The sequence below is a fragment of the Montipora foliosa genome, chromosome 1, assembly GCF_036669935.1.
Source record: "Montipora foliosa isolate CH-2021 chromosome 1, ASM3666993v2, whole genome shotgun sequence".
Lineage (NCBI taxonomy): Eukaryota > Metazoa > Cnidaria > Anthozoa > Scleractinia > Acroporidae > Montipora > Montipora foliosa.
The window spans coordinates 5,619,836-5,635,226 of NC_090869.1; the positions used below are offsets into that span (position 1 = coordinate 5,619,836).

The following is a 15,391-nucleotide window of genomic DNA, read 5'->3' on the forward strand; positions in this document are numbered from 1 at the left end:
GGGATCTCACAGGACTTGTTAAATAAGGTAGCTGTACCTGTTTTAGAATATTTGCTTTTGTACATTATGCAATATTTGGAAGAAAACAACTTTAATGGTTTGGTCCTTTCTTTCTGAAGTCTTTGGTAGTTTGCTTGCCACAGACAAATTTTATTTCTACCGTGCCTGGTCAAGTGAGAATGCCATCATCCAATCACCTTGACTTTGTTGTTAATGGAGGGGACATTGATTAATCATTGACTCCTCAGCCACCTAATAATAATAATAATAATAATAATAATAATAATAATAATAATAATAATAATAATGTCTTTATTGAAGTTATCAAACAAACATGAAGACTTATAGCATATTGTAAAATGCAGTTAAAACTATTAAAATGCAAAGCACTAAATTAGGATTCATTTAAAAGTCGAAGAGGCATCTATTTAACAAAGCTTTCTTAAATCTCTCCATTTTGACACTTGGGATGTGGTAGGGATGGGATCTACTACGCAAAGCTCTGCTTTTACGTGGGCGGAGAAGATCCTGCAGGGGGTGCGAGGGATTATCCACAATACTACTCTATAGGCTCAAATCCCTATCTTTGATAACCGGTTTGATAGATGTTACATACCATTTTTGATAATTAAACTGCAAGTCTTTGAATTGATAACATCAGACAATGTCAGACAATGTTTTGTGTAATTTTCTGTGGCATTTGTGTTTTAAGTACCAGCTCATCGCTAAGTGTAGTAGGGGGGATATTTCTGTGAAATTCCTTTTTTAGATTAAAGATTAGATTGTTATCTTATCAAATTGTTTTCTTGTTATAGATTCGCCAGAAGCAAGCAAGGAAAATTGAGGAAAGCATGATGAGAGACCCTATAGTTGACAAAAAACTTGCAATGAAAGAGCGTCTTCCAGAATTGTGTCGAATACTAAAAGCGTATCCTTTTTGTTGGGAATATCACCCTGAATAGAAGATTGTGGCTTTATACTTTATTCTTTTTTTAGGACATTGACAAAATAACAAAGAATAAATGCTGTCAAAATCTCGTAGACAGCCTGTCTCAACTGATGTCAAATGAAAATCGAACTCTTAACAAATTAGGTGGAATGCTTTCAAGTGTGGTTGACTTCAGTTTTGCACAGAACATGGTCAAGTTAGCGTACAAAACTTATAAGTATACCCTTGACTTTACTCCAGTTACTTCTCTGCTGAGCGCAAAGCCGCTATCCCTCTTGAAGATGCGACAGTAAAACTGTCGGAAAGCTACAAGACCTCTCTATCCCCTGGTATGTTAATTGTTTGTTGATTTACAGTTTTTTTTACAGTATTTGCAGGTGTATGAACATTAGCGCACAAAGTTCATGGACCACGCCCAACCCCATAAATAAGGATCTATCCATGCTTATCCATCTCCAAGCTAGTGAGGAAAGAATTTATTCAGACAAAGTTAACCCCAAACCAATGTATTTGCTATACACATCTGTGGGCGGACCCTGGCCTGTGGGATAATTGCAATCATTCAGTGCAAATCTTGGCGAGTACAGCCAGCCTTGCATCATATGATTACTTTAATTTTTGCCCTTCCTGGACTGCGTCAGGTCCATGGCCAACACTATATAGGCACCAATTCCCAAGCTCATATATTTGCGATGAGTTTAATAATACTTCTATTCTTACGATCTAAAGCATTGTAAAGTAACTCAACAAGGACAAGTTAAATGAATTAATATGTGGCGACAATTCACAAGATGCATGTGATGGGTATACTTTGTGTCCTTCAAATACCTAACATAATATTGTGAAGAGCAACTTGACTTGGCATTTGAAAAATGCTACATTTAATGGGATGAAAGAACATTTCATTAGACTTGACCAAGTAGTAGAAAGGGCATCCAAAACTTGTAGCTGTTTCAAGGGCACTCACATTTCCAAGTATCCCGAGTCACCATCGAAAAATGTTTTAAAGATCGTAATGTTTGGTTTCTTTTTCATCGCAGTTCAAGTTGAGGAACACATCAGGTTCATGTCCCAGCTCCTTCCTGAATGGATATCAGTTCTTATGGTACGGAAATGTTCATATATAAAGATCAACAAGACAGCTGATGTCAACAATGTAATAAACAAGCTTATGACAAAAGAAATCCACTGATAATGTGACAACAGGGCTCGCATGGGAAAAGTGCCCTTGTCATGGACAAATCCCCTGAAGCCTTCTTGGCATTGTTTGAAAACTCGTGATACTGGCCCTCCAATACAAACAAGCTAATTGTGTTTCTCATTAATGTCAGATTCTTGCACAGTTATAGCAATTAAGTTATATGCTTGAATTTTGCATACTGCCTCCTCTGTTTCAATCTGTTTTGGAGTTGACTTGATGCATGTAAACTTTTGGGTGCATTTTTGCACAAAGGAATGTGATTTAAGTCTGTTGCTTATTGAAATAGTTCAGTTTCCATTTCATTGATGTTGTCAAATCCATTTGTACATGTAAAATAATCATTATAATAGACGATTTTTTAATCAAAGGTACTTTCTGCTTGTAAAAAAGTTTAAAAAGTTTTTATGTTTTTATAGACCAGCACTGTTTTCAATCATTAATTTTTATAATATTTACATGTATGATGCACAAGGATTGACCAGGCTGTTTATTCGCAGTTACTTGAATGGTTGATGAAATTTTCTAGACATCGTGCAAATGTAAGAAACGTTGGAAGTCTTTGTATTTCTATTAAAAACAGCAATACTTGGTGCTAGACACCTCAAGTGGCTGAATGGCTTATTTTTATTTGTTGCATTAGTTGTGGGTATCTCAATTTAATACATTTCCTCTAACTAATTGAGTTCAAGGTCTGTACTATAAGTTAAGGACTGAGTTTTTTAAATTTATTTATGGCAATGGGGGAGCGGGGGAGGGACGAAGATCCACACCTTATAGTATGGGCTGAGAAAATGAGGTTAGTAAGATATTTATTGTAGCTCAGATGTAATAAGATGCACTGGAAAGGAAACTAGTTGAAGTCAAGAAGCACGCAACAAAAATCTTTGAAAAACAAATCCTGAGGTATTTTAAAATAGTTGCAAGATTCAAACAGTTTCATAACTTTATTTCACATAAACAACTTGAAACACTTGCCAGAAAATGTTGTACTATCTGAGGGATGTAATAATTAAATCAATGAAATGGAACTTTATTTTATCTATTCTTTCCTGTTGCAAGTTCAGTGAGAATTTTCTTCAGCTGTTTATGTATCCTCTGCTCTTTGCTGTGTTTCCATGGTAACAGCTTTTCAGATGCACACTCTGTCAAGACTCTGGACAACTTGTTTTGAGCTGAGACTGGTGCTCTCTGCAGGAGTCCTGTTTGTTCCCAATGTGACACAAAAATATTTTGGCAAATCACCTAAAACATTGAAAGAAATAACCATCATACCATTTTACTGCCTTATTGAGGTGGCAATACGGATGAGTTCATTTTGGAGTAAAAACAAGTAACAATTCTCTATTTTATTTCTTTTGGTGAAAAGAACAGACCCTTCTCCAAAATGGCAGCCAAAAATTCAAATAAGTTTAAATTAAATAATACCACAAATAGTAAGAGCACCTTTGCTTTAGTAACCCTGCACAGTTTTGGCATATCAGGTGTAATATCAGCTGAGAAAATGCAAGTTGCAGATGTTTGTATGATTGGGGGTATGGCGTATACCCGCAGTCATACAAAATAATGTCTTCAATTTTGTCAAATTTCAACTTTCATTTTCTCAGCTGATATAACACCTAATATGCTGAAACTTTGCAGGGTTACTAAAGTAAAGGTGCTCCTTCCACATTGTGTATTTCTGGTATCAGTTTTTCATTCAGTTAAATTTTATTAACTCATTCAAATCTGTTGCTGCCATTTTGGAGAAGGGTCTATTCAAATTTGATCACGAGAATATGAACAAAGAAGTGACCTTTACAGGGTTCTTCATAGGCAGATGAGTTTTCTTGAATAATCAATGGAAGTGGACTTTTGAGCAAAAACATAAGGATAGAGATTTTGTTATTATTCTTAAAAGTGGTAGATTGCAAGCAGTCCCTCAGACAGTTAATAGGGAATTTAAGAAACGACGACGACTACGACTACGACAACGCCACAAAGCAATAATATCATTGGTTAAAAGAGCATACATAATCTTGCTGCATGTGCAGCACGGATTTTAGCAAGTATCTTAGCGGTCCTCTACATAACGACAACGTGAAATCACCAAATTTGAAGTTTTGACGACAACGTGAGCATGCAACAGAGAATCTCTCATTCTCTATTTTAACTCTGAAAACGCTCGTACCAATTTATTTTTAGGATACTTCGCCCACATTGTAGGGCGTGAAAGAGACTGAATAATCGCGAAAGACTTATGATAAAGGAGAGTTATATTTTGAGGTGACGTTTTCGTCGACCGTCGCCGTTGTAGATCTTTAATTCCCTAATCTACCCATGCAGCGAGCCACATCTGGATGCAAAATAAGCACATAGCTTCCAGTTGTGCTCTTTTGCATCTGGATGTCACATTTTTCTCATTTTTATTTGTTTATTTATTCAATTTCAAGCAAAAAGGTTGTCATTGGAGAAGAACTATGTCACACATTTGACAGTAAGCGAAAGAGGGGTTTCTTGTAGTTTAAATAAATGCCTCCAGTAAATGAAAAATCACACCGAATCGAAACTGCTTAACACAGTTTAAAAAGACCAAAACAAAACAATAAAATGGCAATGAAACTATCTGGCCATACTTTACTGCAAAATGTTACTCGCCCATTTATAAATAAATTTTAAAGCTTTGGCAAACAAGTTAACACATCTAAATAACCCCTTCTGTGTCAAAAACGAGATTAGGTAAGTTTAGTGCATATGATGATCTTTCAACACTGTTCTGTTAAAATTTATACCAAAAATGTTACCCTTACCTGTAAATTGTTGGTTAAAATGTTTCTGGTGCAGTGTTGGACAGTCTGATTACAAGAAGAAAAGCAATCGAAGAAGTCACATTGCTTATCACTCACACAAATTGGTTCTTCAAGGAAGTCTTTCATTAGTTTTGTAGGAAATACACTGTCAATATCCAGGGCAACAACTCGCATATCTTTGGTGATGCCAAAATTGGCTGGCTGGACATCACAGTGATAAAGGTGTCCCAATCTTGATGTTAAAAACTCTTGTACAAGTTCTAAAAATTCTAGGGAAATTCGCAAGCGTTTTCCCCATGGAATTGGTCTTTTAAAAAGAGAAAACCCTTCCTCCCTCAGAGTATCAACTTTCTCTACTGCATAGAAAGTTCCACAGAAACCATACACTTGTGGTATGTGTTTCATGTCCTGCAGTAACTGTAGCTTGATAAATTCATCTCTCTGTATCAATACCCACAGGCTTGACATATCAGCCCATGATAGTTTTTCCATAGTGTGGGGATGCCAAAGATGTTTCAATGCTCTTTTTGGTGTCATGGTGTGTCTAAGTTTCTCCAGTGACAGTTGATCTATAATATGTTCAAATACATGCGTAGTGAAGACATTAAGAATTCTGCCCTGGTTCTGTGCTGGCTTATCACCTGAAAGCAGTAAAAATATTGTTTAGTACTGTACTTAAACGTCTAATGGCCACCTGTTCTGCATGATAAAAAATTAAAGACCAGAATTTTCTACTAGCAGAAAAAAAAACAGCCTGCGTATCCAGCAGACACTCATTCATTTTTTCAAGATTGCCTGTACCCTTTTTTTCTGGGGTTGTTTTTCTCAGAAAATAAGGCCCTGAGGAGTGCAGATTAAATATCGACATCAGAACATCTCCAATTTACACAATTATCTTAGTGTAGAAACTCTTTACAATTAGCTTCGCTTTTGCACAATAATAAAATTATTGCTTTAGATATGACCCGGGGGGGGGGGGGGGGGCCCCCATATGAAACAGACGGGGATGCTCGTCGGAAATTTTGTATTTAACCCCTAAAGGAGACCAATCTAGGCGTGGCTTAAGCAAATTTTGACCCCTAAAAGAGACCGTTTAAAAACACAAAAATACGACACGCAATGAGTTTTAATGATAAAAAGGCATAATCATCGAATGCTTTTATCTAAAAAGAAAATTTAAAAGGAAATTTGACTTCTGTTTCTCTTCGCGTAATTCTGTGTTACTTCACGGAACCCTAAACGAGACCTTGCTGGCATAAAGATTTGACAGTACACAGGATTTCAGGTCAATTTTGAAGGAGCAGTGGGGCAAAATTGTTTTTACCAATGCAACCTGTGGTAAGAATTTTTACATTTATTTTATATAACAAGGAATTTTACTTAGGCAATATTTTTGGGGTAATTGCCAAGAATAAAGTACAGCTGTAGTTAGTTTATAACAAAGTCCATACATTTCAATTAATCAGTTTGTAACATGAGCTCTTTTAAAAAACACTTTTCAACTCACCATCATAGTCGGTGTCTGTGAAGATAAGATCTTTCAAAGATATAAAATGTCGTGGCTGCCTTTTTGTCTTGAACACAATGGATTTATTTTTCCATATCCCAGAAAACACAATAGTGGTATTTTTATGTGCACGGCAATCCTGGAGAACAAGCTCATTCCTTTTGCACAAGTCGTTGCAGAGATTTCCTCCAGTGATGCCTCTATTGTATTCCCTGCACTTGAAATGCAATGAGAGACTTCCTATCAATATCGGCTGTCTTTTAAAATTCAAAGGTGTTACTTTTAAATTAACCCGACTGGAGGGAATAGGACAGAGCGGACCGGAAAGAAGGCTTCTTTTTTATTTGCGAAGGTTTGAAAGCAAAAAACTGGGCGAGGTCGCCATTTGAAACAACAACTACGTCTATGTGATTGCTTGTACCACACCATATTTTACCTGCTTATGTTGACGAATGAAATATAACCCCAGCGTTTTACTCTGGGTTTTCAACGCATCCTTGTCTTCAAAACGGTAGGAGGTAGAAGGTTCCTGCAAATTTCGACATTTTTCCCTAGCGACTCCTTTAATAGAGGTTCGAGATTTCTCGAAAACAATAAAGTTTAATAAGGAAACATCACCTAGAAGATTCTTAATCAGGGAGATACCTTAAACCTTGTCGGGCCCAAAAAGGTCAGGTAGCTTTTTTGGGAAGCAAATCGTTCACCGGAAAGTTCACGGAAGGTAACTTGAGCCCATGGAAAGTAAAAGTGGATTTATTGCACTTTTGCAGTGATAGTTCACAAATTAACACAATTTTTGCACCGGCTTTGACTTCACTGTGTATATTTAACGTTAGTCAAAAGCAAGTCAGCGCTTAACTTTTAACTGTAGAATGCCCGTTCACTCCAAACAATTGCGGATACGTGGCTATGCGGCTCAAACAATAGCAAAAGAACCTCAGGGTATACCTCGTTCTTGAACCGTCAAAAAGGGTGATCCATGCAAGAGATCATGAGATGAAGAATTACCATGGAAACCAGACATAGCCGCATATGCATTGCGGAGCCACGTAGCCAGTCTAGCCACAGTTTGCACGTTAACACCGAACAAGCTCGCTCTCCAACTCATTTACTCACTTAGTAGGACCCTCAACATGCATGCAAAGGGCATACCAGAGATATCTTTCCCATCTATCTCACTCGCAGGGAGAGCTTGCTCGCAGGCTACTTTGACGCGCGTCAAAGGTTTTGCAAGAATCGCGCCTTTAACTCATTTGACAATGTTTATCCCGTGTGAAAAGAAGATTTTTCCCCTAAAACTTTCGAACCCATCAAATTGTTCTAGTTGATAATGTCTTTCATCAAGTTAACAGTCTTCGCACATTGCAATTTAGGAACTCAGAAATGCCACTCTAGGGCGTTTGCGTCTCGTTGGGTGCCCCTGACCCATTAGGCTTGTTTTTGTCTCTTTGCCAATTTAAAGAAACAGTTTTGCAATTGAATGAGGCCAATCAGAAAGACAAAGCACTTCGTGGCTGTACCCGTGGGACTGTTTTGTTTATTTAAGAGACAGAGTTAAATATCTCAAAGACAACTTGCTTGCATTGCGCCACGTTAATAACTTCAAATATTCCTCGAGAATAACATACGTACGTACATACGTCCTTTGCTTGTAATATAATTTTTCCTTTTTTTTGTTTTCGTTGAACTTCTGTGATTTCTGTTTCCTTATAATCGGTAATTTTTATTGCTTTGAACCCGCTTTGATTTTCATTTCCTTATTGTGCAAGTTGTCACTTACCAATTGTCTAACGCGTTCTTCAGCCCGAAGTTCCTCACAAGTATATTGTTTCCCAAATACTTCAACATTATTGCTAAAAATCCAACAAATTGTGACTGAAAACAAGCCTAAAGAGATACAACACAGCGATTTTTTGTTACGTTTCCACCGGAATCGCATCACGCACAAATCGTGGGTTTCCTGATATTTTAAATGTCACGTCATTGGCGTCACGTTCTTCACGCAGGAGGAAAGTACGTGACATTCGGAATCGGTTTACTTGATCTCAAGAAAGAGAGGAATCTGGAAACTTTTTTTGGTGGTGCAGGGGTTGAATGCATTCCCGTCATGGTCACGTACTATTATAAAGCGCCTGTCACAAACGTACAAAATTACAACGAAATTCAATGGAATAGTAAAACTACTGCGCCTTGTCGAATAGGATATAGCTGATAAGAAAAGAGAAGCGAAACTTGTTTTCCGGTTTGAATTATTTCAAACAGTTGAATTCTAGCAAATGAAGCAATTTTTAATTCGTTTAAAATGCTTAATTTGAAATCTCTGTATTTTTCAGTAACTCAATGAATTAAGTCATCAATCATTGCCTTTAGCACGTAAATGCAAGTAAAAAGGAAAGCGTTGGTGGGAGACGCCTGAAGCAGGTTGTCGTGTCGGAATGACAACTCACCAAATATGGAGCAATTTGTTACACCTGAATGCATACGCGTGCGATCTGTGCATGGAACATATTATTATCCAATCAGAGGCGGCGGTGAGTTTCTCCAGGTTCATTGTGTTGACATTACCTTGTCATGTTGCTTTCTTCGTTATGCAGAGGTTTGTTTTTAGAGCAACAAAGCGGAAGTTATGTCATGAAAGGTATGAAATTTCGAGAAAATCAGACACGCATTAACTGATCTGATACAAATTTAGGCGGCAAGAATTGAAAGTTTGTGAAGAACATAGTAATTTAACAGAACGCCCGACAGAATGCCGCGAGTTGTAGCGGAGCAGAGGCAAAAGTTTGAAAATGACGACTTGTTTAGGAAGATGTCACGAGAAACCGAGGTGATTTGACAATGTTCAGCGTTACATCACAGAGTTGTTAACTCACATGGCCACTATCGAAGCTATTGAATCAATTTCATTTATTTTCAGATCAAATACACGGGATACCGGGACAGATCGCACGAGGAACGAATTGTTCGATTTCAAACCGAAGCACGCGATGGTCAAGCGAATGTGGTAAGTTCTTGTCGGAGTTGAATAAAACTTTTGGCAAGATGTTTCACCACGTACTTTAAGGTTGTCTTCGTGAAAAAACTCATGTCCTTTTGCCATTAAACGATTGCCTCGAATAATTCTATCAATAATGATCTAGGCCTTTGTGTCATCCGGAACCAACTTCACTTTACAATTCCCAAAAGGAGAGGATGGAACAGTCCCTAAAGACTATCTCGATTTTGATCGAGAACCAGGCAAGGTAAAGAAACTTCATGAGAAATTTTGCATATATGTCAGGGGTGGAAGACATCGAATTATTTCTAATTATTTCGTAAAATCCTTGTAATTTTAAGCATAATGCCATTTAATGGCTACGATACGTGTGTATTGGTGGATTTCACTCAAGTCTGATTTGCGTCAGTTTGAGCAACTGTATTCCTAGTAAACTGGAAAAGTGCCAGTTTTGGGAAGCCTCGCGTTTAATGTTGTGGGACGATTGGCACGCTGAGCAAAAATTCACTTTTTAATATCGAAAGAAAAAACTTAATGGGTATGTCAGTGGTCGTCAGACTAGATTTCTTTTAGAAAGTTTATTTGTGTATAAACATCTGGCTATTAAGGATACTTGCAGCAGGTTCCAGTAAATTATGTATGAGAAATCGTTCCGATTTTTCAAATTAAATCCTGCGGAAACACATTGTCGGCATGGACTGCGTCTTCCGTTGGAGGAAAGGGCCCTTGACAAAATTGACCAGAATGTCAAAGAAAGGTTTACCGGGCGTTTTTGATTGTGGGAATTCGCAACTTCATGTCGCCAACGACCCATAATTGCACGTGCTGACAAATTAATTATTTACAATGTGTAACATTTCAGCATTTGAATGGCTTTCTCATTCGAAATGACTTTCTTCGCTCCGGCTATTTTAGTGTATCATTTCCTAAACAAAAAAATTCTTTCTCGGAATTTTCTTTTTTCGAATAAGTTCAATCCAAAGCAATTAATTGCATGATTGCGTGAGGGGCTGATCGCTAATATCATATATTTTAGACAAAATAAAAAGTACTTTGCGAAAAGCGAAAACAAGCAAAGACAGAAGAGTACCGGTGTTTTGTTTTCAAAATAGGCAATTATAACGCTAAGTTCAAAATCTCGGCTTTTTTACAAGCCGCTTAAAATTTCGTGTCGGAAAATTCGTGATATTCCTGAGGTCTTTCTGCTTCACCTCACTTGTAACTCGATCTTAAAATAACAGATTATGGCAATAACTCATCTTGTAAGCAGTAGTAAAGAATCTATTGCAAGCTCTTGTTTATACGAACTCTAAGATGGCAACATTTATTTGATCGCGTTTCAAAATATTTGAAAATTATCAAAGGAATGTGTGTGCTGAAGTTGGATCTTTTTTTCAAAAAAAGGCAGTAAAGGCACGAAAACTTTTCAGTTGCATAATTTTCAGGACATTTGATTGTTAGCGGGTCGCCCTCGACTTAAAATAATCTTTCGCAAGATGAAATTCCTTCATATGTGCAGGTGCACTTTATCTCAGCCTGATTATTTTGACAAAGTTGTATTTGATTTTCTTCGTAAAATGTGACGCAATTATGACGTGATCAATTTCTCATTTTTTCCTTGATTCAAGTGCTTTGTAAGGATGGCTGAAAAACAAATTGCTCAATACGAAATCAGTTAAATATGACCGATTCTGTCGTTGATATTCGTTAGTTCGCTCACACGAGGCCCTTAAACCCTGTCGTGAGGAAAACGTGAAAAACAAAAGTTTGCGTGCGAAACACGTATATAATTATGCTGAAAATTTCATCACGCTATCAAAGTAAAATTCCATATGTTATCACCCTTTGTTTATGGACAAAATGCCTTTTGGTTTGCACCATTGCCTCGATTAGATTTTTCTTACAACAAGAAAATTAAATTGTTTTTTGTCAATTTGCTTAACTACTGTATATTAGCATCGTGTGAATTTAAAGGTAAAACGAACGCAGTTAGCGTAAACCAAATATACAAACACAGTTTAAATATGCTCACTACATTAGAATGGATATTCCGTGCCAAATCATTACATTATTATTTATCTCTGTAATGGGGTGGAGTTGCGCCAATATTTGTAAATAGGGAGAGCCATAGGGGGTGAGGGTGTGCTTGGGAGTGCTCCCAGGGAAATTTTGAAAATGTAGACAGGCATCTCTGCAGGGATATTTCTCACAGACGTAGTGCACTTAATAATAAAAACAATACATTCAAAATCTTTTTTATAGTGTATCAATCATCCCAAGGTCATACCAAGTTTTGGTCTAATGTGCTACAGATTTATGGGAGGCCCTGGTGTTGTGTAGATGAGAAACTCAGGAAATGTTTTTTTTTTTGCAAAATGAGCTTTATATTTTCACCTGGCCCTGGCCCTGCCCCTGAGACACACATCCATGGTTGAATTGCTGTGTTGTTTGATTACTATAGGTATTCATAAAAAGCCGATTTATCATGAATGGTGTATGTGTTGTATGGAAAGGATGGTTAGACCTTCAAAGACTTGACGGAGCTGGGTACTTGGAGTTTGATGAGGATAAGGCTAAAGTAAGTCATTGTTGATAACTGTTTCCCTTGTGTGTTTATTTTTGTTATTTTGGACAATTTTAACCCCCATGACAAAAATACAAATGCCAATCAAGGGTTCAGTTGATTTTACTAATCTGTGTCATGAGGAGCCCATGGTATCATGTATAAATAGTATTTCCTTATTATTGCAACCTTTTCACCAGAAAATTCCAGGGGAAAAAACTCCAAGATGGTTCAGTGAAGGAATGATAAAAATTATCTTTATTCAACTTCTTCTGTTTAGTCAAAGGCTGGTGAATGAATGTAAACATGTGTTGTTTGGTGTTCTGGTAAAGTTTTCAATAATTATTTATAACATTGGTCAGACCAACTATGTTGATTGTAAATACAAACTGACCACAAATTATTTATTTTAAAGACATAATTATGAAGAAATACAATTTTTGGAAGTCTCCTGCAGAGATCATAATGTCTTTTAAACAGGAAAAGGTGCAGTCGTCAACAATCATTCTTATATCCATTTTGGCAGATAAACGAACTTCCGTCTTAAGAGAGGACAAGATGGCAGGAGATAAAATGACACATTTATTTCTTTAAACAAAAACTGAGTCATTGTATTAATGAGCAAATGGGAATAAACCTGTTGCTTTCTTTAGGATAATTGATTAGGACTTTGAGCAATTTAATATCATAGAACCTATTGTGCCGCTATACTACAGTTATAAGTTATACTGTAGCACACGTAATTCATCACACTCCACTTGGTATAACTCCTGGAGAGTTAATATGAAATCACTGATTCTTTATCTCTCAAATTATATCAAATGAGGGGATAATCTCTTGTGAACATAACAGAAGCATTATTTTAACATCCATGTAAGTCATTTGTTCCTCATCAGACAGTAGTCTCCAGTTAGCTGTTCCTCAGGAAAATATCGAGGAAAGTAAAACCAATTTCCCTTAGTACTTGAATTTTTAAGCAACCCCAGGGGTCCTCAGATAATTATATCTCCCCTGGGCAATAATTTCCTAGCAGCTGTGGTAGCAGTTTAGAGATGAGAGATGAGATAAGAGCTCTTTCATCTTATCAATATTTGGCATAAGTATTAAAATCATTTGTCTGATAAGAGTTTAAATCAGTGCTGTAGGTCAGGAAGCATAAGTTCCTTGAGGATCTTGCAAACAAGGTGCAAGAGGAGACAAATAACATCAAAAAGGATTTTTACTTGCACTAGTGTAACTTATTTTCTCAAAGGAACAAATTAATTATAATCAAAGAGATACTGAGTGAATAAATTATAATTGGAAAGTTCAATATTCAATTAAGATTTATATGCTTATAGAAATGCTCTAACTACAACCACAAATGAAGTAAAAGAGTTAATTTAGTCAAACTATAGGAGACTGAAGGGGTTTACAGGATTTTCTATCATGACAAGAAAAACAAACATTTAATTTGGAAAGCCAAAAAAAAAAAAAACCTTTTGACCTGCTGACCTGAACCTAACCTGACTGATATTTTAACAGAGAGAAAAGGAGAAAAGAAGAAAGAACGAAACAATGCGCACAGACAATAAACCAAATTTTGGTTTTTCGCTTTTGGGGCCTGTTGATATGCTTTCTAATCTTGTAAGGCGTTATTAAAGAAACCCTAGCATGGGGGTTAGAGTATACAAGTTGCCCAAGATTTCCCCCAATTAAAGCATGTTTCACTCATGAGGACTTTCCACTTTCATGTTAGTCTGAAGATAAAGTTATGAAAGATACATTAGAGCAAGCAAAACGACGATTAGCAGATTTTGAGGACCGGCAAAGACAGTGGCGAGAAGAACAACAGCGCAAAGAGTCTGAGGCAAGTAGCCATCAGCGTATCAGCTATAGGTAAATAACTGTTGAATGGTTTGTACTTTTTGTCATTCTATTATCAGTATTGTGTAAATATAAATTAAGCCAGTACAATTTTGCCCAGAGTAATAATATTTGTTCCACAATATGAAGTTATTTAGCTTGCAACATTAATGTTATCAGAATTTCCTCTTTAATATGTGTTGCAAATGTACCTTATGCTTGAAACATTAACCCCAGCACCTACTGCGGGTGAAAAATATTAAGTATCATTCTGAATGCAGGTCATGTCATGGTATAAAGTTGAGATATAAAATATTGTCCCAATTATGTAGGAGATACTCCAGATGAAACACACAAGTTCAGGCTCTAATGTTACCTACATATTGATTCTCAGGAGCAATATTTTTAATCATTAGAAAGCTGATCTAGTGAATTATTGGCAATACTATTATTACAGCCTATAATTTTAGCAGTAACCACATAGGTTAACATTTATCTCCAATAAATTCCATGGCTGCATATCAAGTAGTTAAAACAGAAATAGTATTTTGTCAAAATGTGGATACTGTCTTAATAATTTAGACAGTATCCAGTCATTTATTATCAATATTATATTATTGATGTTAATTTAGAAATTTATTATACATAAATGCTGTTGTTGACAAAAGAAGAAAAATATTATTGTTCTCCTAAGGCCATGCAACAGTGAACTTTTTCCCTCTGCAATCAATTTGAAGGTTTTGTTTTGGGTGTGTGGAAAAGGAATTGATTTGGAAAACAAAGATTGAAGACCAAGATAAGGGCTCCCTCCACCCCCAGAAAAAATAAATTATCAATAAATAGCAGCACATGCCCAGGTTGGTTTGTGGAAAACAAAGACCCCAAGATAATTCACCTGAATAATTGACTCTCCAGCCATTTGAAAAGAACAGGACAAGAACAGAAATCATTTCCTTTGTCATTTCTTGTTCACCTGAATAATTGACTCTCCAGCCATTTGAAAAGAACAGGACAAGAACAGAAATCATTTCCTTTGTCATTTCTTGTTTGATTTATTCTGGGTGTCTTATCTTCGATTTTAGGTCTTCGTTTTTCACACACCCATTTTGTATAAAACTCTCTTAATTTTGTGGACCAAATCTCCAAAAAGAAGTCAGTTAACCCTCTCATGCTCTAACTGACCCTGTTGACGGGAAAAATCGTCAGGAAATCTTTAAGTGTCAATCAGAAATGAAGGGGTATGGGTTTTTGAGTGAATTTAGATGATGTTTTTAAGTCTATTCAAGTTTAAAACAATCTAGAAGATAATGAAATAAGACAATAAGATCATGCTTTTATGTTTTTTAGGCAAAACTAAGAGGTCACTCCTCATCAAATGGGACACAAAAATGACAGGAAAATTTGGACTAGTACTGTCTTCGCTCAAGGATAAAAGTTTTGTGAAAAAAATGAGCAAATTTGTTTCACATGCATAACATTCTCAGTCAGCTCCTGGGAAATGTCTGGTTAAGCTTTTCAGATCAAACATTGATAGTTACACAATTT

General features: G+C 36.4%; 3 protein-coding genes across 4 annotated transcripts in view; 2 read left to right on the forward strand and 1 right to left on the reverse strand.

The window, feature by feature from the left end:
- The window catches only part of LOC138007371 (DNA replication factor Cdt1-like), a 10,441-nt gene extending 8,152 nt beyond the window's left edge, over positions 1–2,289 (forward strand). The window contains 4 exon segments of the mRNA XM_068854265.1: positions 1–27; positions 816–928; positions 1,190–1,278; positions 1,990–2,289. The exon segment at positions 1–27 is cut by the window's left edge and continues 150 nt beyond it. Of these exon segments, the coding sequence (XP_068710366.1) occupies positions 1–27; positions 816–928; positions 1,190–1,278; positions 1,990–2,141 (381 nt within the window). The 3' untranslated portion in view covers positions 2,142–2,289.
- Positions 2,290–3,079: 790 nt separating this feature from the next.
- On the reverse strand, positions 3,080–8,423 carry LOC138007444 (divergent protein kinase domain 1C-like). The gene is made up of 4 exons (XM_068854388.1): positions 8,224–8,423; positions 6,444–6,660; positions 4,937–5,577; positions 3,080–3,392 (listed from the first exon to the last, which is right to left on the reverse strand). Exons 1-4 carry the CDS (start codon positions 8,380–8,382, stop codon positions 3,186–3,188), a joined length of 1,224 nt encoding a protein of 407 aa, XP_068710489.1. The 5' UTR covers positions 8,383–8,423; the 3' UTR covers positions 3,080–3,185.
- Positions 8,424–9,044: 621 nt separating this feature from the next.
- On the forward strand, positions 9,045–15,391 carry LOC138007661 (core-binding factor subunit beta-like). Of its 2 annotated transcripts, none has more exons than XM_068854736.1 (6): positions 9,045–9,270; positions 9,361–9,447; positions 9,584–9,685; positions 11,900–12,016; positions 13,740–13,850; positions 15,194–15,391. In XM_068854736.1, exons 1-6 carry the CDS (start codon positions 9,193–9,195, stop codon positions 15,236–15,238), a joined length of 540 nt encoding a protein of 179 aa, XP_068710837.1. In that variant the 5' UTR covers positions 9,045–9,192; the 3' UTR covers positions 15,239–15,391. The 2 variants fall into 2 exon arrangements, with proteins under 2 accessions (XP_068710837.1, XP_068710904.1); XM_068854803.1 differs by having other exon boundaries at positions 13,740–13,879; positions 15,194–15,336.